Consider the following 26,302-nt stretch of genomic DNA (forward strand, 5'->3'; position numbering starts at 1 on the left):
CAAGTGCCGCGGCACCCCCACAGCCCCCAGGGAGCCGCTGGCAGCGCTGGGACCACAGGCACTGGGAGAGCAGGGGGGGCCCCCCACCTCGGGAGGTTTTTTTCTGGCGGGGTGCTGCAGCCAGCCTCTGCTGAGCTCAGCCACCAGCAGAGCCCTCTCTCCCTCCAACCCCAGCCCCACATGGCACCGAGTTCCAGGGATGGTGGCCCGGGAGCTGCTCTGTGCCAGCTGCCCTGAGATGCTGGCTGCCCTGGGATGCTGGCCTTGTCTGGCGAACTATCGCAGCCTTGAAGCGAATGTCGCTGCAGCTACCCACACCCCACCGCCAGGGCCGAGCTCTGGGCACTAATTGCACCCTGTGAGGGAGAGGAGGAAGAAGAGAAAGGCAGGAGGAGAGCCCCGGCACAGCGCTTCCTTCCCCCTCCCCGTCGTCACAAGTGGTTCGAGCTCTGTCACCACATGTGCCTCTTTCATCACTGCGACTAACGCAATCAGGGAGATCCAATTCCTGCCCACTGGACCCCCCCCCCCCCCCCCCCCCGAGCCTGGTGGGTGCAGGAGCTCCCTGCTCCATGCCTGCCAGAGGGGCTGCCTGCCTGGCAGCATCCCAGGATGCTCTCAGCATCACCCAGGCAAGGGGCTGGAGAAGCACCCGGCTCCAGCTCCGGGCTCTCCAGGCAGCGGGGTCCCAGCAGGGCTTGGTAGGGGTCTGGGACCCCGCTGGCAGCTGGGACAGTGCCTTGCCTTCACTGGCACGTGGAGTGCCGGGGTGTGCTCGAGCCCACACTCATCCACACCACCAGCCACCCGGTACAGGTGTGAGCAAGTGTGTTTTGGGGCAGGGCTGCCTCCGAGCTGGGCCAGCACCGGCCCAGCATGGCCAAGGTCTCCGTTGGGAGCTGAAGGCGCTATGGGCAGACAAAGGTTTAATGAGGGTTTGTTCATCTCTCTCTGATCCTTCCGCCCATTATCTAATCAGAGCAGGGCATTTAAAAGGCCACAGTGCAGGGTGAGTCACTTCCCTGGTTGGTGCCTCAGTTTCCCCACAGGTAGTGCGCCGGGGGTGAGCTGAGCCTGTCTCCCAGCAGCGTGCCTTGGCGCTGGGGAATGTGGCGCAGTGGGTCCAGCCCAGGGCCAGATTCTTCCCTCTGCTCTTCGCTCCGCATTGACTCACCCACACCCTGAGCACACCACCTCCCTCCCTCCCCCGGGGGGCTGGGGAAGGGGTGCAGGGTGGCCTCGCTTCGGCAGGCACCCCTGAGCACCCAGGGAGGGTCCGGCAAGAGGGAGGGGGAAAGCCAGCCCTGCCTGGAGGTGCTGGGACACCCCGACATACAAGTGTCCAAGCACAGGGCAGCCACACGGCACCCACACCTCCAAGCATGGCACAGGGCAGCCTCTGCCCGGCCGCTGCTGCCCAGCCCTGTGTCCAGCCAGGGTCCGGCTCTCCTCCCGCCAGGATTTCCTGCTGTTCCCAGAACAGGCTGTAGCCCCGCATCCGCGGGGGAGTGGGTGACCCCACACAGCCATCAGCTGGGGACCAGCCTGCCACCCCGAGCAGCACCAGGACCTGGGGTCAGGCACGACGTGCGGCGCCAGCACTGGTGTCCCACAGCTGGGGCCACGTGGCAGCACTTGTGGCGGTGCCCCCTGCCCTGGCCAGCCCCCACCCACCCGGTGCAGGGAGGGTCGGGCAGGCAGCTCCATCACTGTAAACAGGAACTGCAGCCGGAGGGAGAGCGCAGCCTGGCCAGGAAGCGAGGGGGTGCGTGCACCCATGACGGGATGTGTGTGAGCAGCGTGAGCCAGTGTCCGGCCTGGCTGGGGGGGTGTGGGTGGGGGTGCAGCCCCCACCTGGGTCAGCGTGCATGGGGGTGAGCGTGTGTGCCGGTGTCTGTGTGCAGAGCAAGCATGTCTGTGTGTGCATGAGTGTGCCTGGTTGGGGCTGTGCTGCTGGAGGGGTTGCACACGCGTGTGCGGGGATGAAGCAGGAGGAAGCGCCTCCTCCCGGGGCCAGGGCTCGGCAGGGCGACCAGCATCCCCGTGGCACCTCTGGCACAGCAGGATGGCACAGACATGGGCGGTGGGCACGGGCACACTCATGCAGACACATGCCTCGGTGAGCGCCAGGCTTGGGAGCGGGGCCGTGTGTCAGCATGCCCACCGCCCATGCCTGCACCATCCCGTGGCCCGTGCAGTGCCAGAGGTGCCACAGGGCTGCTGCTCACCCTGCCAGACCCTGGCCCTCCTGGCAGCAGCCCTGAGCCCCCCGAGGTGGTGATGGGGGCGCCAGGCAGAGGGGCACCCGTGGCGCTGGGCTGGCACCATGACCCCTGCCCAGGTGAGGTTCCCACATTCCTGACGTGGGCCTGAGCGGAGCAGCGGGCAGGTGGGGATGGGGATGTCACCACGCTGAGTGTGTGCCCACGTGTCAGCGCGTGGGGCAGCCCAGCGGGACATGCCACCCCCACCCCCCGATGGCCATCCCACACCAGGCCCCAGGGCCTTGCAGCAGCATCACCCCCGGCCCTTGCCACAGGCTCAGGCTCTGCAGGATCCATCCCACGCTCTGCCCTGTGTGCAGGCAGGATTTGGCCGGTGTCCCCTGGGCAGCAGGGACAAGCCCCCACGGGTGGGCTCAGCACCCCCCACCACCAGCCATGCTCCCGTGCGACCCCCTGGGTGGTGGCACCGAGCGTTCCGCAGCCACGGGGCAGTGGTGAGGGTTGGGTGCTGGGGATGCTGCACACCAAGCTGCGCACCCCGAAGGGGGGCGGCCAGACTACACCCCCCATGATGCATTGCGGGAAACACTGGCCCAACCCACTGCGAGGTCGCCTCGGTGCATTATGGGGTGTGTAGTCCCGGGGGGTGGCCGGGCTGCGGGGGTGGGGTGGGGGGTGGGGAGTGATGGGGTCCTGGTGTCTGTAGCGGTGGCACCATGGACACCCTGTGACAATGCTCCCCGGTGCCGGGCAGTGCCAGAGGGGCAGCCCCTGCGCCCCCCGGCTGAGGTGCGACAAGGGCAGGGGCAGCTTCGGGGGCTGGGGGTGGCCATGGCAGCAGGGTGAGGGGATCAGCCCTGGGGCGGCGGCGGAGGCAGAGTGCGGGTGGTGCTGGCTGGCTTGTGGCCACCGCAGCTTTGGCTCCGCTCTCGCCCCGGCTGGACCACAAACCGCCCCAGCCAGCCCTGTGGCAGGAGCTGAGGGATGGGTGGGATGGGATGGGATGGGATGGGGTGGGATGGGGTGGAATGGGATGCGGTGGGGTGGGATGGAGATTTTACTTTCCCCCTGATTTATGAGCCTGGGTCGCCCCAGGAACAAGGTTCAGCAGGTACCCAAGGAGGCTACTGAAATCCCAGGTCCTTCCCCTCCCCAGGGCTGGCAACTCGCTTCAGCATTTATAATAATAATAATAATAATAATAATAACAACAACAACAACAACAAGCTGAGTTGTCATCTGACTCCTGGAGCTGGTGATTTAAAGCAAACCAAGAAATGTTGCGGCAGCATCTGAGAAACGACTGTGCAGGCTGGGGCCGGATCCAGCCGGAGGTCCAGCTGGGAGGGGGCTTTCCGTGTGAGGGAGGGGTGCAGGGTCTCGGGGCTCTAGTTCCTCTCAGCCACAGCGGGCAGGGGGCTGTTCCCCGGGTGCCACTTCCCACCCCAGCAGCCGCTGGATGCCTGCATTTCCAGGGGCTTTCTAGGAGCAGGCGCCAGGTCCTGCCCCACAGGGGGGTCTCAGCCCCCAGGCTGTGCCCAGGAGAGGGTCCCATCAGTGGGCACAAACCAGCAGCATGTGCCCACAGCGCTGATGCAACTGCCAAGACCTCTCCTGACCCGCAATTTCTGCGATTGCCACACCACCCCCGGCACTTGCACAGGGCTGGCACTGGGTTCCTACATGGGCTGGGGCACAGGACAGGGCTCGGCAGGGACAGCGGCTGCGGTGGCAGAAAGGCAGCAGCAGAGCTGGGGCATGAGGTAGGACTGGATATGGCCCGTGCCGGGGTTCAGGGTTCCCCCTGCCCTCTCCCAGTATGGCTCTGGGCTGAAGCCCAGGCAGGGAGCGAGGCAGGGGAAATGCCCCCAGCCCCCACGGTGGTTTCAGCTGCTGCCAGAGCCCCGGCTGCACGCCAGCCCAGGGATGCTGCGCAGGACTGGGGCCAGCTGGCTGCCCGTGCCTGGCCCCGGGTGCAGCCGGGCCAACCTGCCCGTCTGCTGCTCCGGCTGGTGAGAGGGGAGAGTCAAAGCTCCGCTCCCACCCCGTCAGGGGGTGCTGGCCACGGGCCGGCAGCGTCAGGGGCTGGCAGAGAGGCAGCAGGGCTGAGGGCAGGGAGCCACTGACCCTGCGTCAGCGGGGACGGAGAGCTCAGCGTCCCGAAGGGGACCGTGAGCTCAGGGAGCCAAGAATAGCCTTGGCCTCACCGTAGGCAGCGGGGCCACGGCCCAACACAGCCAAGTATGGCCCCACACCTGGGCCCACAGTGCTGCTATATCCAGAGGGATTCGCCATCCTTCCCGGAGCCGGGGCCAGGCCGTGAGTGGGAGCCTCTGCAGTGACTCCCCCTGCCCCAGCCCCGCACCAGCACTGCATGGCTGGGAACTGGCTCATCCTGGGGTCCGGTGGGAGCTCTCCAGCCCTGCACTGTGCTGAGGTCCCCCCTGCCTGCAGGGCTGCCCAGGGTGCCCAGTCCCCCCTACCTGGGTGGCCGCCTAAGTCATCCCAGTGGTGCCTTCACCTCTGGGGCTCACCTGGCCTCAGCCAGACCCGAGGTCGCAGTGATGGGCAGAGCCCCGGGGAGATGGGGTGCCCCAGAGCCAAGGCATGGCAGGCAAGGCCAGGCTGGGCCACTGGCTCCGGCTGCATGAGGCCGGCAGTCAGAGTGTCCCCAGGGCTGTGACGCCTGGACACGCTGCCAAGGGCCACCGGGACACATCCCGGAGAGCCGGGAAACACACGGAGCCGGTTGTGTGTTTCTAAGGACACGCCTGGGTGTTTACAGCCCCACCAGCGTCACCAGCCCCGGCCCCGCCATCCTGCCCAAGGATGCCCCGCGCTTGCCACGAGCTGCCGGCCACCAGGCAGCCTCCTAGCTCGGTGGGACGGGGGGCTCTGGCCACGGGGGTGTGTGCCTGGCTCTGTACCGGGAAGGTGGGGATTGCCGGTTCCCGGTTCACAGCAGCAAGCCATGTCTCACCTGAGTGCGCCAGGGCAATGTGAGTCACCGCTTGCCACCATGACTAAGGCTGAGCCGCTTGGCCCTGCAGGGCTCAGGGGATGGGGAGGGGGAGCCGGGACCCCCAGCCCTGCATCTCCCCCACTGAAGCAGTGCTGGCTGTACCTGGTGGGCCAGACCCTGTGGGTGGAGGTGAAGTGGTTCGGCTGCACCCTCCTGCCGGGGTGTGCCCGTGCGAGCCCTGCCGCTGGCCCCGTGCCCGTGGGAACGCTCCCACTCCTGCTGGCAGCTCGGTGGCGGGGCCCCGGTTGGGCACCATGCGGCTGGGCCCCGCTGCCTGTGCCATGCCCCCCGGCATCGGCCCTTTCATGGCCACGCCATTTCCCCATGGAAATGGGATCGTTCCCCTCCCCGGGCTGGGGGCCAGGTGAAATCACAAGGGAAAAGAGTCCCTGTCCCACCTGGGTCCCCCCAGGCTGCACGTTACAAGAAACTCCCCCTCTTCCCTTGTCTCCCTGAGCTCAGCACCAGCTCTGCCCTAGTCCCATGACCCCACACCTGCAAGGGGAGCGCAGAGACTTGGGATAAAATCCCCGTTCGCCCAAGCTGTGAAGTCAGCCAGGAATTCAATCCAAAAGGGGGTTAAAAAAAAAAAATTAATTCGGAAGAGAGAAAAGAGAAAAGCTGCTGCCTGGGCTGGTGGGGGATTTCCCCAAAGAAGGAGGGCTGGGAATTCCCTTCCTTCGAGGGACAGGACTTCCAAGAACCAGCCCCCAAAAGATTCAGGGCTCCCATCCGAAGCTGGTGGGGATGGAGCAGCACCAAGGGAAGCAGAGGAGATGCCACCATGGTCCTGCCCGAGGAGTTGTCACCGTGGTCCGGCCTCGAGTGTGCCCCTGTGCCGGGACGTGCAGGCTGGTCAGGCCCTGTGGGAAGCGTCCCCGCGGGACCCCGGGTAAGCCCCTCTCCTCCGCCCCGGTGCATGTGAGCCGCCGCAGGGGCTAATCCGCAGGGCCCAGGTTAGCTAAGCGGATTGCGGGAGCTGCGTGTGGCCTGCAGCGGGATTTGTGTAGGTATTTGCTTGTCGGATCGTCTCTCCCCAAGCTGCTCAGCCATGCGGGGTTTGGAGAACGCTCCCTCTGGAGACGGCAGGAGCCTCTGATGCCGCACAGCAATTATGCCCAAGTCTGACTGTAATCTTTAACGATTTATTCCCAAGGCAACACAATAAACTAAACACACAGAATCTGGGCTGCTGGGAATCCTGGGATCTCCCAGCTTGCGTCTCTGGAGGCTCCGGATACCTTTGACCATACTGAAATCTGCACATGCTTCCTAAAGCACCAGCTCCCGGAGTCATGGGACTGCTGAAGGAGATGAGCTTCCTCCCAGGCAGGAGATGGAGGCGTGCAGGGAGGGTGGCGACCGTGAATCTCCTCGGGGCTGCAAGGACGTGGGGAGATAAACTGCCCTTGGGGCATGGCGTGCTTTGCCAACAGAGCGGGCCACATGCCCAGCCAGCGTTGGGGCAGCTGCCCCATGGCTGTGACATCCCCTCGTCCCTCCCCACAGGCCTGGGGTGGGGGCTGGGCCCTGGGCCCTAAGGAGGTGGCTCTGGGATGATGCCTGGAGCCCACCACAGCCCCTCCTGGTACACAAGCTTGAACCGTGGCAGGGCCAAACGTGCCGGGGCCGGGCTGCCCCTCTCCTTGTGGGGCCTCACCCCACACAGCAAGTTGGGGACCTGCCCCCCGGAGGGGCGGCTTCACGGGCCCGGGGCTCCGCAGCTCCCGGGGAGAACAATGGCGCGTCCCTGCCCCGGCCCCTCTCCCAGGGACAACAATGGCAGGAGCTGGAGCCGGAGCCGCCTGAGCTCATCTCCCCCCTGAGAGCCTGGAGGGGGCCGGGGCGGGCGGGGGGCCGCGGGCTGTGCCACAGAGGCTCCCTCCCAACCCAGCTCTGCTCTTTGCACGTGGAGGGGCCTCACTCCCACCCCAACGTGGCTCTGCAACCACCCCAGGCAGCGTTTCGGGGCTACAGAGAGCTCCCCCCGCCCCCCCATCACTGCTGCTTCACCAGTCAGGGACGTGTGGCCCCCTCCCCGCTGCAAACTGGCCGCCAGATCCCCACCTCCAGCTGCTTTGTGTCTTGGTTGTGCCAGGGCATTGTCTGCGAGGGAGAGACCCAGCACCGTCAGCCTGAGGTCACGCAGCATCTCCCCAGCATGCTCCCCACGCACTGGGGCAGCTGCCAGCCCCCCAGAGACTGTCCTGGGGGAACAGTGGCCTGTGTGTCTGCTCCAGGGCACCCACCGGGGCATCACACCCCAGCACCAGCGGTACACTGGCCCCTTGCTTCTCTCCTCCAAAAAATTCTGTAGGGCTGAGTCCTTGTCCTGACTGGGAAGTAGGTGGTTGGCAGAGGGAATCCCTAGGGGAGGGACAGCCCAACCTCGCTATTAGACATCAGAGAGTCTCCACCGAAGCTCAGCTTCCCAGGAGAGTTCAGCCCATCGGTTCCCCATGCACAGACTGACTTTGACCCCCAGCGATGCGACAGCCGGATGGGGAGAGGAGTCCAGACCGCCCCCTCCCCCCCACCCGGCTGGTCCCCCCTGCCTGCCCGCGGGGTGCAGCAGCCCCGTGTGACCGGGACCCCCGGAGGGACAGAGCCGGGACCCCGGGAGAGGCCAAGCCCCCCCTGGGGGAGGGGAGGGGGGGCTGAGACGGGGGGGCAGGGGGATGCCGAGCAGGGACGCCGCGAGAAGGACCCGGGATGGAGGGCAGGGGCGGGGACCCCCAGGGAAGGGACCGGGCGGCAAAGGCCGGGACCCCCCCCGGGACCCCCCCCCTTCGGGAGCAGGTGCGGCCGCGTCACCTGCGGGTCCCGCCGCGGCCGGGGCCGGGGCCGGTCCCTGCCCCCGCCAGGCTCCACCCCGGGCGGTGCGGGATAAAACTTGGGGCACCTCCCCAGCAGCTCCGCGTCAGGGCTGCGCTGGGGCGGGCGGCAGCGCTCGGGAGGGGGCACGGCACGGCACGGCGACACCCCCCTCCCCAGGAGCCTTCAGGGGTCTCGCTCCCCCTTCCCACCGCCGGAGGCAACTGAGTTCCAGCCGCGCCGGGGAACCGCGGGGCAGCGCTCCGGGCTCGGTGAGTGGGGCCGGGCCAGACCATCGCGGGGGTCCCGGGGAGGTGGGGGGGACACGACACGGGACCGGGACACGAACCGGGACACGGGACCGTGGCTGCGCTCACTCAGTTTTCGAGGAGCGGGCGGGTGGTCTCGCTTCCCCGGGGGACACGCGGCAGACCCCAGCCGCTCGCGGTGTCTGGAGCGCTCCCCATCCGCCGGGACCCTCCGTATCCCCGGTCACTCGGGGCTTCGTCCGCCCTCGGGGCACGGAGCACCGGGGCTGGCTCCCCTCGCCCCGGCTGCCGGGGTCCCCGAGCGAGGCCTCCCGGGGAGCGGGTTGCGCCCCACTCAGCCCCCGCCGCGTCCTGGGGAGCGGCTCCGAGCCCCCAGCCCCGGCGCGCCGGGGGGGTCGCCCCGCTCCGTACGAGCGGGAGGGCAGCGGACCCGGGCGCTCCGCGGCCGCGCTCCCCGGTGCCTCGCAAGGGCTCCCCGGACGCGGGAGGCGCGGCGGGGCCGGCAGAGGGCGCCCGCGCTTTGCTGACTCATAGCCCCCCTCCCCCGGCCCCCCCGGCGACGCTGCCGGGCCCCGGAGCCCCGTTCCACCTCCCGGGCCGGGGCTGGGGGTGCTGGGTCGGAGGTTCCCGGGGCGAGGGTGGCAGGAGCGTGCTGGGGGGGCGCAGCCCCGCGTCGGGGCAGTTCCTCGTAGCTGTAACGGCGTCACCGGGAGGATGACCGGGCGAGTGCGTGTGACCAACCGCGGGTGACTGCGCGCGTGTGTGTCCCCCCCCCCACCACCCTTTCCGCCTCGGTGTCCCCGCGTCACTCGGCTCCGGGGGCTCCGGCCCCGCAGGCACTTCCCCTCCCGCCGCGGGGGGCCGCCCCCACCGCAGCCCGCCCATGTCCCGCAGTCACACCCCCCCCCCAGCGCTGCCCGGGCCTCGCACCGGCTCCCGGGGCGGCCGGCGCTGCCGGGCCCTTTGTTGCCCGCCGGGGTTATGAATGGCGAACGGCTCCGGGGGGGCGCCGGGGGCGGGGCCGCGTGGGCGGGAGGAATCCGGCCGGGCCGCCCTTCCACCGGGCCACGTGGGGACCTGCACCCGCCATCTATTGGCTGCCTCCGCGGATATCTGGGCGCCCGGCGCGTCGCTATTGGCCGCGGCCGCCGGCGGAGCCGGAGTGAATGAGGGCGAGGCCCCGCCCGCGGCCGTTGCTACATTGTAACTCCGCGCGCGGCCCCCGCCCGGTGGAGCGCGGCGACGGCGGCGGCCGGTTCGGCGGGTCCGGCCCCAGGGAACGGGGGGAGCGAAGCGTCCCCGGCGCCTCCCCGCCCCTCGCCGCGGCCCCCGGGCCCGCACCCCGCCCCCAGGCACCCCGCGAGCGAGCGGCGGAGAGAAAGAAAGGCGGCGGCGGCGCAGGCAGCAGCAGGGCGGGCAGCGCAGGCAGCGCCGCTTCCACCGCCCCCCTCCCGCAGGCAGCGCCGCCTCCCCGCGGCCCCGCCAGCAGCCGCCGGAGCGAGCGGAGAACGGGTGGTTTTTTTTGTTTTTTTTTTTTTAATCGTTGTTATATTTTTTTTATATTTTATTTTGCCTGGGCCGCGTAGGGCCCTGCCAGGGGATCGCCACCCCGGCCGCCCCCCCCCTCCTTCGGCTCGTCCCGGCCGCTTGAAGCTGTACCGGGGTCCCCGCGGCCGCCGGCGGAGTGGGCCCCGCTCCCTCCTTTGTCCGCTCCCGGCCCGCCCCCCCTCCTCCCCCCGTTCCTGCGCCGGCCCCGACCGCCGCTCCCCCCGCAGGCCGGCGGATGGACCCGCAGCCCGGCGCCAGGAGCTGCAGCCGCGGGGCTCCCGCCTGCGAGGTGGTCCCGAACGAGCCCCCCATGAACCTCTACATCAACACCACCACCGGGACCCGCTATGAGCTCTCCGTGCCCGCCGAGGAGACGGTGGAGGGGCTGAAGCGGCGGCTGTCCCAGCGGCTCAAGGTGCCCAAGGAGCGGCTGGCTCTGCTGCACAAAGAGAGGTAGGGCTCGCCCGGGGGGGGGGGGGGGGGGCGTTGGGGCCCCATCCCCGGCCGCGGGGGCGGCCCCCTCGCACCGGGCTCGGCACCGCACAAAGGCTCCCGCCCCCTTCCCCCTGCCTGGCCCCATTCCTCGACGGGGCGGGAGGGCAGAGCCGGGGGGGAGCCCGGGGGGCCGCGGGCGGGGGCGAGCGGGGGCCGGGGCGGAGGGAGGGCGGCTCTGGGCCGGGGACCGGAGCGCGGCCGCCGCCCCCTCGCCCGGCCCTTGCCGGGCTCCTTTGTGGGCGGCGGGCGCCGGCCGTGCCCCGCGGGGGCCCTGCCCTTTGTTCTGGGCTCAACTTCGGCGGCGGCGCGGCTCGGCCCCCCCGGAGCCCCCAGCGCGGGGGGGGGGGGGGGGGCCCTTTGTCTGCCGGGGGCCCGGTCCGGGGGGGTTGTGGGGCCGCTCAGCCCCGGCCTGCGGGAACTTGGAGAGTCCCACCCGGATCGGGGAAGGGATGGCGGGGGGCATGCATCTGCCGGCGCCCCCGGGGGTGGGGGGGACCGCCCCACCGTGCCACCCCCCCCCGCCCTACTCTGCCTCCGGCTCCTTTCCCACCTCCCGGGGCAGGTTTCCCTGCGGCCCCCCCGCGCCGTCCCTGACCGGCTCTGCCGATGGCTGCGATGCCCCTGGGCCCCGTTTGCACCGTGTGCGCCCCCGGCACCGTGTGTGCTGTGCCCCCCTCCCTCGGCCACAGGGGGCAGCTGGGGAAAGAGGCAGCAGAACTGGTGCGGTGCTGGGTCCCCCCCCCCTGCCTGTCGGGGGTGGGAGCTTGGTCCCCTGGTAGCAGCCAGGCTCGCAGCTGGGGTCCCCCCGTCCTGTGCGCCCCCCCCCCGTCGGTGCACGGAGCCGGCTGAGGCAGCGCCGACCTCACTTGTATCCGTCTCCTCCCCCCCACAGCCGGCTCAGCTCTGGAAAACTGCAGGACCTGGGGGTCGTGGAAGGAAGCAAGCTGACGCTGGTGCCCACCGTGGAGGCCGGTTTGATGGTAAGCGGCCTTTTCCTGCTGCTCCCTCCCTCCCACTCGTTCCCATCTATTATTAAAGCCCCGGGCGAGGATGTGCTGGCAGCCCTGTGGCTCTGCTGCCCCAGCCCTCGCAGGTAGGCAGCGCCGGGCTGGCCACGGCAGTGGGTTTAGTATTTCGTAGCTTTCTCGGGGCTTGTGTAGAAATAGTGGAAGTGACATTCATCCCTCCCCTCCTGCTGCACAGACGCCCCCTCCTTCTCTGCATTTGTAATGTTAATTTCCACCCCCCCTCCTTTTTTTTTTTTTTTTTTTTTCCCCAGTCCCAGGCATCCAGGCCGGAACAGTCGGTGATGCAAGCTCTGGAAAGCTTAACTGAAACTCAGGTGAGAGGCTTGATGCTGGGGCACTGAGATAGAGACAAAGGAAGCGAGGCGAGGCGGTGGGGGGGTGGGCGCTGCATTGACCTGACTCCTTCCCCTCCCCAAAAGGCTCTGGTGTTTAGTGCTTCGTTTAGGTTTCCCCTTCAGAAAGGGTTGGGAGCGCTGAGGGTGGTGCCCGGGGCAGGCGCCGTCATCCTGTGCAGCGCCGAGCGCAGGGAGGTCCCACGCTGCAGCGCTCGCAGCCCAAACACGCCGGGAGCCGGGGAGGGCAGAGGCGCTGGGAGGTGAAGTGACTCACTCAAGGTCACGCAGCAGGTCGGTGGCAGAGCTGGGCCGCCCAGGGGGTGTGGGGCTGCAGCCCCCCCACCCCCCCAGCTGTCTGCCCCCCAGTGCGGAGGCAGGGCTGCCCACCTGCCTCGTGGCTGGTGCTGTACGTTGCAGGGGGCTTGTGGGGTTGCAGCTGCCCCCCCTCCCCCCCCCCCAAGTTGTCTGCCCCCCAGTACAGAGGCAGGGCTGCCCACCTGCCTCGTGGCTGGTGCCCTGCGTTGCAGGGGGCTTGTGGGACCACTGGGCTACCCTGGGGGCTTGTGGGGCTGCAGAGCCCAGCTTCTCCCAGCACCCAGAGGGTTCTTCCCCCTCTCCTTGGAGCCGTCCTTGCAGGGCGGGGGGTGTTGGCCATGCCTGGGTGTTCTGGCACTCGTGTGCCTGCTCCGTGGCCTTGTGTGCCGGGTGCCAAGGAGGGGGCGTAGGGGGTGGCGCTGGTGGGGGCCGTGTTTAGAATAACTGTGAAGTTTCTTGGCGGCTGGTGGGGTGGCCTGCGGTGTGGGAGGTGGCGTGGGTGGGGGGTCCCTCCGCCTGCGGCGCGGGAGGAAGCGTTCCCAGCGTTGGGTGAGCTGCTGCGGGTGCGCGCGCAGCCACCGGCTGCCTGCCGCGAAGGTGGAATTTACCCCCAGCCGCGCAGGCCCTGGCTTCTTTGTTTTCAGTCTCTTTATTATTGCTGTTAAATGCTTTCCTTCCTTTCTGGCCAGTGGTGCAGCTTTTTTTTTTTAAAGGTGGCGGGTGTTTTGGTTTTTGTTTTTTTTTAACCTGTCTCACTGAATGTGGAGGAGGGGGCTGAGCGCGGTGCTGTGCCATGGGCTCAGCCAGAGCTGGACCGGGTGGGGGGCTTGGTGGGGGCACGGCTGTGCCCTCTGTGTGGGGATGTGGCAAGGGCCAGGGCTGGCCCCCTCAAAGGGACCTCCATCAGCGGTGCCCAGGGTGACCTTGACTTTGGCAGCTGGTTTAACCCTGTGTGGACCAAGGGGTTGAGCTTGCACCAGGAGTCCTGTGCCACAGGCTGTCCCTGCGGAGCCCAGTCTGCTCGCGGGGTGCTGGCAGTCCCAGCTGGGGTGCAGAGCTGTGGGAGGGGGCTGGTTCTGGCAGCCCAGCCTGGGGGTCCTGGTGTGTGTCCTGGCTTTAGGGCTGCAGCCGTTTCTGGCGGGAGCTGTGTGGTTCCCTGCTGGGGTGGGCAGTGATGTGTGATGGACTGGGGAGCAGCAGGGCCAGGGAACCCATGGAGCTGCCCAGAGCAGGGGGGTTTGGGGTACCCCCTGCATCTGGGGGGGCTTGTAACAGCCAGCATGGCTCCCATCAGGCAGGCAGCAGTGGTCCCTCCTGGCCCAGCACAGCAGGGGTGGGGGAGAGATGTGTGGGCTACGGTCTGGTAGCCCCCCCCGCCCTGCGCTGCCTGGTTTTCCCCTGGAGGCTCTGCCGGGTGGGCAGGGGTCTGGCAGCCCGGGTGTGCTGCGGCAGGCGGGTGGTGCTGGCTGTGGGCAGCAGCTCAGCACCTCCCTGCCCGCTGCAGATTCCTCCCAGGTCGGTGATTCAGGAAGCCAGAGCTGTGCAGGAGGAACCGCCAGCACCTGGGGGGGCGGAGGGGGGGAGGGGGGGGGGGGGCAGGAAACCACTCCTCTCATTCATGCTTTGCTCGGCTCTGCCTGCGTCACGCATCCTCCGGCAGCGCAGGGAGAGCTGCACCGACTTCCTCTGGGGGCGGCGGGGGGGCTGGGGCGCTGCCACCCCCTCCCCACCCAGGTACCTTTGGGGAAGTGGCTGCCAGGCAGGAGGTGACGCTGTGGCCCGGCCGAGCGGCACGGGGTCTTCCTGGAAGGGCTTGCTGTGCTTCCTTCCGCTGGGCACGCTCAGGCTGCCCCCGCTTTCCAGGGAGCCGTGCCCACGGCCCCGGGGCGGGCAGCTGGGGCCTGATCCTGCGGCATCAGCTCTTCCTGCCCCCAGCCCCTTCCGCCCCATCGCAGAGCACCGGGAGACGGGACAGGGACGCATCCTGCCCAGCTCTACCGGGGCCAGAGGAATGTGGCTGAGGGGCTCTGGCCCTCTGCCCTCCTTGGCATGGAAAAAACCCCGGGCAGGGGTTGGGTGGTGGACCCAGCTGCTGGCCACAGCTGTGCCCGGCTGGACAGCCGGGGGGGGGGGGGGGGGCTGTTTCCTGTCTCCCCCCCCTCCCCCATCCTTGCTCTGGGCTTGTTAATCCCTGCTGGCTCTGCCAGTTTCCCTGCGGTTCTGTGGGGGTGCTGCCCACCCTGCTGAGGGCAGGGGCTGCTCCCCAGCAGCCTGGGGGTGTCTGGGGCTGGGGACTGGGGTGACGCGGGGCCAGGCGGCGGAGGGAGGTGGGAATGCGGTGTTCTCTGAGTCATCGGCCTTTCTGAGAAGCAGCCGGGAGCCACTTGCCCTGTCCCTGTGGGCTTTGAGCCCGGCACAGTGCAGCCGGGTCCCCTCCCAGGGTTTGGCAGGGTCCCGGGAGACCACCAGGCACGGGGGCTTGAGGGCACGCGGTGGCCCTGGACCCCTTGGTCAGGCTGTCCTGGCCCCCGTGGCAGAGCCAGCTGGGAGGGACGGGGTCCTCCCCAGGCGGTTGTGGGCGGCCGAGCAGGCGGCTGGGTGGGACATGTTTGCATTGGAGCGGCCCGGTTTTGCCGGGGGGTGGTGGTGGGGGTTGGCAGCGGCGTGGGGGCGGGTGCTGGGAGCCCCAGAGCTGTGCTGCTGCCAGCCCAGCCGCCCTGCCCGGGGCACCCCGGGGACCAAGCCTCTGGGGGGGGCAGGGCACTGTGGGACCCCCATGCCTAGGGAGAAAGGGGTTGTTACTGGCGTGGCTGGGAAGCACCCAGCAGTGTGGGTTTGGGGTGCTCTGGGTTCTCGTGGGTTTGGGGTGCTCTGGGTTCTCGCAGTGCTGGCGAGGGGTCAGGCAGGGCACAGGCAGGTGTGAGTCAGATGGAGCAGGGAGGCGATTTGGGGTGCAGGCTGACGTCAGGGGGCCCTGGGGAGTTGCACGGTGCTCCCCCGGGCAGAGCGAGGGATGCCGGGGTTGGTGGAGGGTCGCAAGGGCTGGTGTGGGTGTTCCTGCCCCAATTACACCACCCACCCCCGCCCAGGTGAGGGAGGGCTGTGAAAAGAACCTGCTCTGAGTCTTGGTGGGGGAAAGGATGGGAGCCCCCCTGCCTGTCCCAGGCATGTTGCTGGGTGGCAGGAGGGGGCCGGTCCCCTTCCCCAGGCACGCTGGCTGGGGGAGAGCGGTGTCAGGACCTGGTCTGTGGGGTCCCGGTGGGGGTGGGGCTGGGGCTGGGGTGCTCCTGGGGCTCTGGGCAGCTGCTGCCTGTCCTGGCGCTGCTGCCTGCTGGGAGCAGGAGCCCAGGTGGCTGCGTCGGTGATGCCAGAGGGGCTGTTGTGGCTGGAGCTGGGGTAGTCGTGACTGAGCGGTGGGGATGGGGGGGTTACTGCATTCGTGGGGGGGGTGGAGCTGCCAGCTGGTTACGTCTCCATCCGTGGCTTCTGCGGGCAGGGAAACCGAGGCAGAGTCTGAGCCGTGGGGCAGGATGGGGGCTGGGGTGAAGCTTTCCTGTGGCCAGGTGCTGTGTGCATGCACATGCGTGTGTGCATGCGTGCCCGTGTGCATGCCTGCCATCCTCTCCCGCCCCCTCACCCCGTAACCTCCGTGTCCAGAGCTGCAGTGTCTCCTTCACGCCCACCTCTTCCTCTGCAGCCTCCGCCTGACATGCTCGGGGCTTTGCTGCTGGTATTTTTAAAGCTGCTTTTCCCACGGCTTCTCAGAACCGGCCTCCGCTGGAACGGGGCGTGGGGGAGCCAGGACGGGGCTGGGGGAGCCCAGAGTGGGATGGGGGGCTGTGCTCTGCAGAAGTGCCAGCTCCTACCTGGGAGGAGGGGGTGTGGGCCAGGGGGGTAATGGTGGGGGGGGGGAGCACAGCTCCGTGGGCTCTGCTTGGGACACCTCACCTTGTCCTCCGGGTGACGGTTGCGTCCCGAAGGTGCTGGTGGGGGTGTGGGAGGGTGACGTCTGCCAGCAGCCGTGCACAGCGCTGCACGTGACGGGCTGGGAAAGCCAGTCCTTGCTGTGCCCTAGAATAGCTCGGCTGGGGGGGGTGGCGGTGGTGGCGTCATCCCCATTAGCTGTGACCTGGTGTCCTGCCCACAGCCCTGCCTGTGTGTGAGCCCGCGCCCCTCAGCTGGCTGGGTGAGAGGCACAACGCCCCCCCCCCAGCAGCACAGACTGGGATCACCATGGTGGGGGGGCTCACAGCTGCCCCAGACCCCCCGGAATGTGAGGGCGGGGGGGGGGGGTGGGGGGGTGGTCCCCTGTTTCTTGGAACAGATGTCAAGTGATTTAGTTGGGGGGGGGGGGGAGCACAGTGTGCTGGGGGGCAGCAGATGATGGGGATTGGGCCCCCCCATCCATCCATCCATCCATCCACAGCTGTGACCTGGGCAGGGTCTGGCCTCTGCTCTGTCTCTGTGCTGCAGCTGCTCCATCACCTGCCTGTGACAGAGCCCTCCGGGGTGGGCAGGGGCAAATTCTGCCTGTGCAGCCACTCTGTAGGCCCCCCCCCGCCCCCGGCTGCATTGGGGCGGGGGGGGGGGGGGGGGAGGGGTTTGCACAGGACGTGGACTGCCCTTTCCTGCCTCATAGCCCCAAGTCATGGCAGTGGGACCCGGCATGTCCTCACCTGCCCCCTCCCCATCTTCCTGGCACTGGAGCATACTCCCTGTGCTGGGGGCGGGGGGGATGGGACGCCCCCTCCTTGCTGGTGCTGGGCTGGCCAGAGGAGCGGTGCTGGCAGCTGTGCAGCTGCGCAGCCGGCTGTGGCCCCTGCCTGCCCTGCCCACCGGGTGCTGGCGGGGGCACCCTGGCTGTGCCGGGTTCACTGCTGGGGGAGGGGCAGGCAAGCGGGCATGCTCATTCTGTGCTGGGAGGTAAAGGGCAGGAGAGAGAAAAATAACCCCCTGGCGCCGTCAGCTGATGGAGCTGGCACCAGGCTGGGGTCACGCGGGGACGATGGCTGGGCTTGCCTGCCTGCCAGGCTGGCACGGCCAAGGGCCTGGGCAAGGGCTCTGGGGAGGGGGTTGCCCTTTCCTTGCCCTAATGACCCATTCCTATGGCTGTGTGCCCCTGGCAAGACCGGTGGGGCCAACGGACATCTCCCTGCTTAGCACTGGGGGGGGCTCCACGTGGTGGGCTTGCCGTGTGCCAGGGCTGACAGGGGGGTCCTTCTCTCCCCAGGTCAACGACTTCTTGTCGGGACGGTCCCCGCTGACCCTGGCACTGCGTGTGGGTGACCATATGATGTTCGTGCAGCTCCAGCTGGCAGCTCAGCAGAGCAGCGGGCAGCTCCAGCACCGGCATGTCATCGCCAGCCGGGGCGAGGCGGGGGCCGCCGCCAGCCCCCACTGCCGGACGCTGCATGGTGGTACCGGCTCCGGCTTTGCCCGCATCCCTGTGGTGCCCACGTGCCAGCAGAGCCCGGCCCCCAGCCCTGCGCCCACTGCGCCAGCCCCCCCCATGTACTGTAATGCCCCCCACCCCACTCCCGTCACCGCTGGGATGTTCCGGTCGCACGGGGCCAGCACGCAGACAGTGAACAGCAGCGTGGTCTCCTCCTGCTCAGAGGTGAGTCAACCTGGGAGGGGGGTGCTCCTGGCACCTTTGGGGCGGGGGAGCAAGGCTGTGCGCTTCCCAGCCCTGCTGTGGTAATGCCCTTCCCTGCCTCAGTTGCCCCATGTGTGGAACGAGGGTGTTCCCCTGCCCAGTTTGCAAAATGCCCCCAGGTCCTGGGGAGGGGCTGGGGGACAGGGTGTAATGTAGGCCCTTACTCTGCTCATCTTCAGACCTTGCCTGTCCCTGCAGCCCTGCATGCTGCCAGCACTCTGCTGCTGCTTCCCTGTTAGCACAGCACTGTTGGCCTGGGGTGGGGGGTGACTATCAGGACCCCCAGAGCTGGGGACACCAGTGCACAGAGGAGTGGGACGGCCATAGTTTTTTGTGTCCCAGTAAAACTGGGGCTGGGGGTGTCTGCTGGACTCTGCTCCCTGCCTGGGGCTGCTGCAGGGGTCTCCTGACGTGACCCAGGTGGCTGCGTTGCCCCCCCCCTCCCCGGTGCCCTGGCATGCCTGGGTCTCCTGCCTGGAGGCTGACCCTGCATCTCTCCCACCCATCCAGGTGGACTGCAGCACCCGCAGCAGCAGCTCCCCGGGCAGCAGCCCTGCCCCCACGGCCCGATCCCGCAAACCCGGTGCGGTCATCGAGAGCTTCGTCAACCACGCGCCTGGGGTCTTCTCAGGGACCTTCTCCGGTACGTGATGCTGTGCCACCCTGAGGGCTGCGGTGGAGGCAGTTGGGGGCGGGGGGGGGGATGTGGAGGGGGATGGGGGTCTCCAAGCCGCTCATCTCACACCCACCTCTGCCCTCCCACAGGCACTTTGCACCCCAACTGCCAGGACAGCAGTGGGCGGCCGCGGCGGGACATCGGCACCATTCTGCAGATCCTGAACGACCTCCTCAGCGCCACGCGACACTACCAGGGCATGCCCCAGTCCCTGACACAGCTCCGCTGCCAGACGCAGTTCTCCTCCTCCTCCTCGCCCCCCGCCTCCCCAGACCTCGCCACCAAAACTACCTCAGAGCCGCTGCCCGCGGCCGCAGCCTCCCCCCCCCTGCACCCCGTCGTCCAGTGCCAAAGCCAGATCCGGATGTGCAAGCCCAGCGGTAAGCCTGTGGCATCTGTGCCTCGCGTGGGAGGGGGCTGTGCCGGCCCCCGGGGCCTGCTGCGTGCCGGGGTCGCCCTGACCAGCCCCACCACCCGCGCGCTGTGGCAGTGCCCAGTGCCAGGGCTCTGCGGTGGGAGCTTGCCGGTGTTGGGGTTTGGCACCCATGGGTCGGTCCCATGGGAGGGGGTGGGGAGCCCCTGCAGCCCCCCAGGTTGGAGCTGACACCCTGTTTGCGCAGGATTGCTCCCCGTGACAGCCCTGCGGAGCCCAGTGCTGGATTCGCTTAAACCTTTGGGTTTGATACTGGGAATTTTTTCTCCTCTAACAGACCAGCCTCCTGCTGCTCCCGGCACAGCTGGGTGTGCTGGAGGGGCTGGGGGCACCCCAGGGCTCAGCCCCCCTCCTGCCTGTGGCAGAGGGGGCTGGCAGGCAGGATGGGGCCAGGGGCCCTGGGAGGGGGCTGTGGCAGAGCCCCTGCCCACCCCTCCCCCCGGCTGGGAGTGGACTGAATGATTGACAGGTGTCTGTCAGGGTGGGGGCCCTGCCTGTCTGCAGGGGGTGGGGGGGGAGTTTCCCGCCTGCCTGACCCTGCAGGGGAAGGGGTCACCCAGCATCCCTGGGGACCTGGAGGGGTCCCCCCCGCCTGCCCTGCCCTGCTCCAGCCACTCTGTCAGCCACAAAACCTGCAGAGACTTGGGGGGGGTCCGTTGATCTGGGGGGCACCAGCACCTGCGGTGTCCCCCCTCCCCCAAGAGCCCTGGGCCTTTCCCTGCTGCAGGGGGTGGGGGGACACACGATGCCACCCCTGGGCTCTGGCTGCTCACCCCCCTCCATGTGTGCAAACCCCCCATCCCAGGCTGGGTTCGAGGGGGGGGGGGGTTGGTTGGGGGGGGGGTGCCCCCCTGCCAGGGCACAGCATGTGGCTCCTGTGTCCCCCCAGGCAGTTGCGGGGAGCACACCTGCACGCCCTGAGGCCGGAAGGCATCCGGGGGTGCCCACCCTGGCCCCCCCCCCCGCCCCCTGCAATTTGCTTAGAGAAAAGAAGTGAAACAGCCAGTGGTGGCTGGGGGGAGCTCGTCCTCCCCTCTGGGTTTCATCTTCCTTCTCCCCTGGCCAAGGTGGTGGGTCTGGGCCCCCCCCGGGGGTGGCTCTTTGCTGGCTCCCAGCCCTCGGTGACACGGCCCTGACGTGCTGACACGGCTGACCGTACCCCAGGGCTTTCCGGGGCCACCTGCACCTCGGGGGGGGGGGGGGGGGTGTGGGTGGGGGAAACCTGCCACCCCCACGGTGTGACAAGTCCTCCCAGGCCCTGGCCAGGCTCAGTCTGCTTGCCCTGAGACCCCCAGCCCCTTGGCCCACTTCTGTGCTGGTGTGAAACTCCCACCCCCAGGCCTCCCACCAGCCCTGCACCCGTGGCACTTGCACCAGGGCCGCCTGTGTGGCTTTGCTCTGTGCCAGGACCCCGTCTCCCCCCTCCAGGGGTTCTTGTTTGGGGTTTGCAGGGGGGTTATCCCCCTGTGCCCTGCTCTGTTCCTGGTGCGTGCTCCCCCTCGCAGTCCGTAGGGCTGCCCCGCTGCGTTTGGGGTGGCCATGGTGGGCTCTGTCCCCATTGCTCGGGACCAGCCTGGGTCCCCATGATGCCAGCTGGAGCAGGGGGCGGGGGGGGCACGCTGTGCCATGAGGTTCAGACGTGGGACCACACTGGGGCTTTGCTGGGTGCCTGTGGGGGTAAATCGAGGTGGGCGGAAGCAGAGCTGCTCTGTCCCCTGTGTGTGCCTTTGCTGTGTCCCGACGCTCCCCTCCCAGCATCCCCCCACCCTCTCCCACCACAGCTGCTCTCCTGGCCAAGTTTGTTCTGGAGCGGGATCCCTTTTTTCCTCTTTCCCCAGCGCCGGAGCCCACGTCTGGAGCTTCGCTTGTTCCTCCTCCCACATGCTGCAGCAGGGCCAGGCCCGCGCCGGCTGCGGTGCTGCGGTGGAGGGGGCGGCTGGGCTGGCGCCGTGGAAAATACCCCCACGTTGGCACAGCCCCACAGCACGGGAGCTTGTCCCCAGTGGGGACCAGCTGGGTGCCGGCAGTCCCCCAGGCTGCTGGGGATCCTGCTTTGGGGGGTGTCTGTGCACCCGTGCTGGCGGCCCCCCATGACCTCCCCCCCCCCCATTTTTGCCGTTGCAGGCGACCGCTTGCGGCAGACGGAGAACCGGGCGACGCGCTGCAAGGTGGAGCGGCTGCAGCTATTGATGCAGCAGAAGCGGCTGCGCAGGAAGGCTCGCCGGGACGCCCGAGCCCCCTACCACTGGTTGCCCAACCGCAAGTCCAGCCGGACCAACAGCAACAGCAGCGTCTCCAGCGAGGGCAGCCTGGACCTGGACTTCGAGGACTCGGTTTGGAAGCCAGAGGTCAAGGCGGACATGAAATCGGAGTTTGTCGTAGCATAGAGCCGTGCCCGGTGGGGGCCCCAGGGCCGCGGACTCTGCTGGGGAGACCCCCCCCACTGCCGCCGCCCCAGCTGGTGGTGGTGTCATTTCTGTTGTCATGGGCCAGATCTCCTCTAGATTTGCCATCTCCTGTGACCGGACGCCTCGGGGTTGACCCTGCCTGTGCTGGGGGATGTGTTTCACAGCAGGGGGTCAGCCAGGGCAGCCTCACACACCCACCCCCCTTCCCCAGCTTGGATGGGTTTGGGGAGATATGGGGAGGGGGGAGCAGGCAGGAGCCGCCGGCCCCCCCTCCCCTGCATCCTCCCTGGCTGGGAGCAGGGGGTCCCAGCGCCTGTGGGGCTCCTGGGGGATATCAAAGCTGCTGCTTTGCTGTGAAGAGGGATGCAGTGTGGTGGGCTCTGGCCCCCCAGCCTGGTGTGTTTGCCCCCCACCCCCGGTGCAGGCAGGAGGAGATGAAGTCTCTTTCAGAGGTGCTGGGGGCCCCCCTGGGTTTGGGGGCCATTCGTTTTCCTTCCCTTCTATATGTAGCATTGCTCGGCTGTGGGGCTGGGACCCCCCCCCGGGTGGCGGGGGGGACACACGCGTGTGCCTGGGTGCCGCTAGCCCTACTGCCGCAGCTGGGGGGGGGGGGGGCAGGGGAGGGGGGGGGGGGGCTTTGTTTTGGGGGGGGGTTTAATTTTGGTTTTGGAGGGAAAAGAAATGGCGCCTTCCCTCCGCGGCTGAGACCAACTCCTGAGTCGCTGGACTCCTTCCTGCCCACCTCTTGGTTGGTTGGATTTTCTTTTTTAACTTAAAGGAGAAGAAAAAAAAATGAATAAACCCAGTACTTGGTCATGGCTGTCCACAAGCCGTGGGGCTAATATTTATAGACATTAATTACCCGACTGAGCCAATACTGACATAGTCTTGCATAGGCCGTAGAAATCCTTTTTCTTGTCCAACTTTGATTTTTTCGTCAGGAGATCTGTGCAAATAGAGAACCCATGTGATGTGTTTTTTGTCTGTAAAAGTCTTTTTTTGTGTGTTTTGAGGAGGGGGGGTGGGGGGGAGAGCGAGGCTTTTGGTCTTTAATATTTTATTTTTTATTTTTGAAATAAATTTGGGCAGTCTGGATGCACCCATGCCTACTGTTGCTGTCGGGGGGAGGGGTGGGACGGGGTGGTGCAGGGGCAGCCAGGCACCCTGTCCTCCCAGGGGCAGCACTTTTAAAGTTATTAATCTCCATGCACATCTATGCACGTAATCACTACATGTGTGCACATGCATGGCCACACATGTCCCCTGTGCACACACATGGCTGTGGATGTCCCTACAGCAGCCACGTACACATGGCCTTGTGGATGTGCTCAGCACAGCCGTGCACACGTGTGTGCCCAACCATGCACATGTGTGTGCACAGGTGCACACGTGTGTGCCCAACCATGCACATGTGTGTGCACTCAGCTCCACAGGAGGAAGGGATGCCTGATGGCACGGTGAGGTGGTGATGGACCCACTCTGGCCTCCCAGGAAGAGGGACCGGGTGCTGGGGTCCCCTTGCCCTGGGCACTGGTGTTGGTATGATGGGGACGGTGTTTCCAACCTGTGCTGGACCCTGATGCGTGGTGCTCACCCAACCAGGTGAACCTGGTCCTATCCTGCCGGCTGTGCCAACGTGCTCCACCACGGCCCCGAGGAGCTGGGCTGGTTCCACCAGCTGGGCCAGCCGTGGGTGCCGGCACCCTCCCTCCTGCCCTGGCCTCACCGGCTGCCCTGCGTCACAGCGGGCCGGCCGCGGGCCGGGGTGGAGGGGCTGGCAGCCACGAACCAGCTGCCGCCCTGACGCCCCGGTTCAATCCCTGGGGCCTGGCACGGCCGTGCCTCAGTTTCCCCACATGCAGCTGCAGGTTTGTTTCCCTGTGGCTTTCCCCCGCCCCGGGGAAGGTGATGGGGTGGGGATGGCAGTGGGGACATGGGCCAGTGCTGTCCCACCCACGGGGGTTTGCTTCCCACAGCCCTTTCAGCTCTTGGGGGTGAAGAGGCCCAGGAGGAAACTGGGGGGGGTGGGGGCGGTATCGGTGGCTGCACGGTGCCATGGCTGGGGGCACTGTGGGCTGGAGCCCACCCTGCCCTGCACTCCTGTGCCCAACAGGGACGTGGTGGCATGGCGAGCACTGGCACTCCTTGGTCCCCGGCATACCCAGGGGGGTAGGGGGTGCCCGGCCCAGGGGAATGGAGCAGGGCTGAGCTGTGCGGCTGTTATTTGGGGAGAGGGCAGGAGTGGCTGCCCATGTCCCCTCTGCCACAGCCCCTTGCTGCTCTGTCACTGCACCCCAAGGACTTGGGCGGAGGGGGAATGACAACACCACAATCCAGAGCCCCACGGGTCACCCAGCACCCCATGGGCAGGACAGGATTGTCCAGCTGGAGCTGGTGGCTCTAGGGGAGAGGAACGCTTGGGAGGGCCCAGCCATGGGGCTGGGGGGGCCTCCCCAGTCCCTGAGTCCCTGGGGGTGACTGAGCCCTGGAGGAAGCCAGGGCCAGGAGAGGAAGTGGCTCAGGTTCCTGCGGTGACATGTGCCACACTGGGCATCCCGGGCATTTGACGTCATTTCGGGTAGAGCGTGCCCCAGGCTGCCCCCCCCGACACCCCCGGCCCGTGCCGCTCACGCCAAATTTGGCAACGGGAAAAGGAGCCGCTCACCGCGCTGGGAGCGACCAGCGGAGCCCTTTTAAGGCAATGGCTGCCTGGCTGGGCACACACGGGATGCACACACGTGTGCATGCTCACGCCTGCCTGTTTGCACATGTGCACGCTCCTGCCCGGCTGTTTGCACGCACATGCGTGTGTGCACAGGGATGCGCGCAGGCGGCTGTGCATGGGGACACAGGCAAACAGTCGCACTGCGGGTGGGTGGGACGCTGACCCCCTCTGGCCCAGCCTGGGGGTCCCACTGTCTGCTCCTGTCCCTCAGCGCAGGGTTGGGGTGGGGATGGTGGGTGCTGCAGGGTGGGTGGCCTGGGGTGCGAGCTGTGCGTGGGTCAGGCCTGGCCCCAAAGCATGGCACGGCACGGCACGGCACGGCACAGGCTGGCCCAGCACAGCGTGCCATGGCACAGGCACCCACGGGAGGTGTCTGCGGCTTGGCACAGGCAAGCTGGGACACGGGGCGCCGGATCGCCTGCGCCACCGGGGTGACATCACCGCGCCCGGGGCCGGCAGATGCTGGTGATAAAATGGGGGGGGGTCGCTGGCGGCGGGGCGAGGCCGGGCAGAGCTGCACTGGCTGCCCAGCCCTGGCATTGTGTGCTTCACAGCCCCCTGCATCCCATCCTGCCTCCTCCTCCTCCTCCTCGCTGCCCCTCACCCAGCCATCACCCCAACCCCCCACCCTGCCCCAGTGCTGCCGTGGGGCCAGGCCCACGCCGGCAAGGCTGTGCTCATCCCAGTCCTCCCAGTATGGAGCAATCCAGTAGCGCCAGCATCGAGCCTTTGGTGTGGTGCCTGCTGGAGGGGCAGCATGGGTGTCACCCCGTGAGTGTGCGTCTGCACACGTGGGTGGGGGCTTGCACAGGGGGTGTACATGGGGCTGGATATACAGAGGGTGCTGGGGGGGGGTCTGTTCACGGCGGGAGGGGGTGGTTGTGCACACAGGCGTGCACACACATGAGCAAGTACACGCTTGCAGCTCCCAAACACCCTAGTGGGGCCTTGGCCACGGGCCTGGGGCAAATATTTGCCTTCAGTGGTGCAGAGCTGCCGTGGTGCCTGTGTGTGCTGGCAGGAGAGGGTGGGGGACCCCAGTGCCCCGGGGAACCCCAATGCCCCCCCACTTACACATGGCCAGTGGGTGTGGGTAGGTTGGAGCATGTGCCCCCCCCCCTCCCATCACTCTAGCCCAGCCCCCGCAGTGGGGAGCATGCCAGGAAACACCCACGGTGGGCGAGCGCCTGGCGGCTCCCACGGCCCTCCCAGCACACCCGTGGGCTCTGGCGCACACCCACAGCGCGGCCACAGCCGCAGCACCGCACTGCATGGGGCACACGCCCGGCCCAGGCATGCATGAAGGCTGCACATCAGCTCCTTGCACACCCAGACCCTTGCACACCCAGACCCTTGCACACCTGGACCTTTGCACACCCACCCACCGCACCCTACATCCCCCCCCCCCGCACCCTACATCCCCCCCACCCCTGCAAGCACAGCCCAGCCTTGCCATAGTTTGCACACACATGCATGTTTGCAGACATGCATGCACACACCCGTGTACATGCATGCACCCCACCGCCGAGTGCAGCAGCACATGCCCGGCCCATGCCTTCATGGCACCAGGACCCCCGCCCCCCGCTCGCCAGGCTTCTCCCCTGCTGACATAGGGTTGATCACGGCTTGGAATGGGGGGCCCCAGCCCTGCAGCCCCCTGGTGCCACCCACCGTTTACTGGGGCACCCGGCGGTGGCTGCTGGCGAGAGACGGTGCTGGCGCGGCTCTGCCAGACGCCGGGTGGGCGACGAGTTGCCAGCGTGTCCCTGGCAAGAGCTGGGAACACGGCATCTGCCGGCAGCAGGGTCCCATTGTGGGGGTGCACCCCAGCCCCCACGCAGGGGCTGCAGACGGACTCCCCACCACCCAGCTCTAGGGGCAACCGCCAGGGTTTGGGCACCCATGGGTGCACCCTGGGCATGGCTGTGGGGTGCAACCCCCTGCCCCCAAGAGCTGAGCCCCCCGTGCTGGGCCCCGGTGCTGCTGGAGGGCTGGGCTGTGGGCAGGCAGCCCTGGCGTGGGGTGCGGAGGCGGTGAAGGGGGGGCCGGGGCGGGAGCTGCCGGCACAGGGACGGATCCTGGAATTAAAAACATTCCAGGAACTGACTTTGAACCAGATAAAATAACAAGCGCCGCAAGGAATGTCTCACCCCACCCCCCGGCCAGCCGCGGCCTCGGCCTGTCCCGGCCCCACACCGCTCCCTGCAGCCCACACGTGTCCTCGGGCCCTTGCACACGCGTGTGCACACAGAGCAGTGTGCACACATGTGCAGCTGGTGTGTCCGCCTGCAGCCCGGCCGTGGCTGTGCACCGTGCCCAGGCTGAAGTGTTGGTGCCTGGCGGGGCTGGGAGT

General features: G+C 67.9%; 1 protein-coding gene across 1 annotated transcript; it reads left to right on the forward strand.

Moving 5' to 3' along the window:
* The first annotated feature begins 8,163 nt into the window (after window positions 1–8,163).
* On the forward strand, window positions 8,164–21,847 carry MIDN (midnolin). Its single transcript, XM_056337236.1, has 8 exons — window positions 8,164–8,333; window positions 10,106–10,331; window positions 11,266–11,353; window positions 11,653–11,715; window positions 17,282–17,668; window positions 18,218–18,350; window positions 18,473–18,763; window positions 20,941–21,847. The coding sequence occupies exons 2-8, from the start codon at window positions 10,114–10,116 to the stop codon at window positions 21,201–21,203; spliced, it is 1,443 nt and encodes a 480-aa protein (XP_056193211.1). The 5' UTR covers window positions 8,164–8,333; window positions 10,106–10,113; the 3' UTR covers window positions 21,204–21,847.
* The last annotated feature ends 4,455 nt before the right edge of the window (window positions 21,848–26,302 follow it).

The sequence above is a fragment of the Falco biarmicus genome, chromosome 4 (genome assembly GCF_023638135.1).
Source record: "Falco biarmicus isolate bFalBia1 chromosome 4, bFalBia1.pri, whole genome shotgun sequence".
Taxonomy (NCBI): Eukaryota; Metazoa; Chordata; class Aves; order Falconiformes; family Falconidae; genus Falco; species Falco biarmicus.

Coding starts and splice junctions, on each gene's coding strand:
- MIDN (XM_056337236.1), top strand. CDS start 10,114: ATGGACCCGCAGCCCGGCGCCAGGAGCTGCAGCCGCGGGGCTCCCGCC. Junction 17,669..18,217: donor TGGTCTCCTCCTGCTCAGAG/GTGAGTCAACCT, acceptor CCACCCATCCAG/GTGGACTGCAGCACCCGCAG. Junction 18,351..18,472: donor CTTCTCAGGGACCTTCTCCG/GTACGTGATGCT, acceptor GCCCTCCCACAG/GCACTTTGCACCCCAACTGC.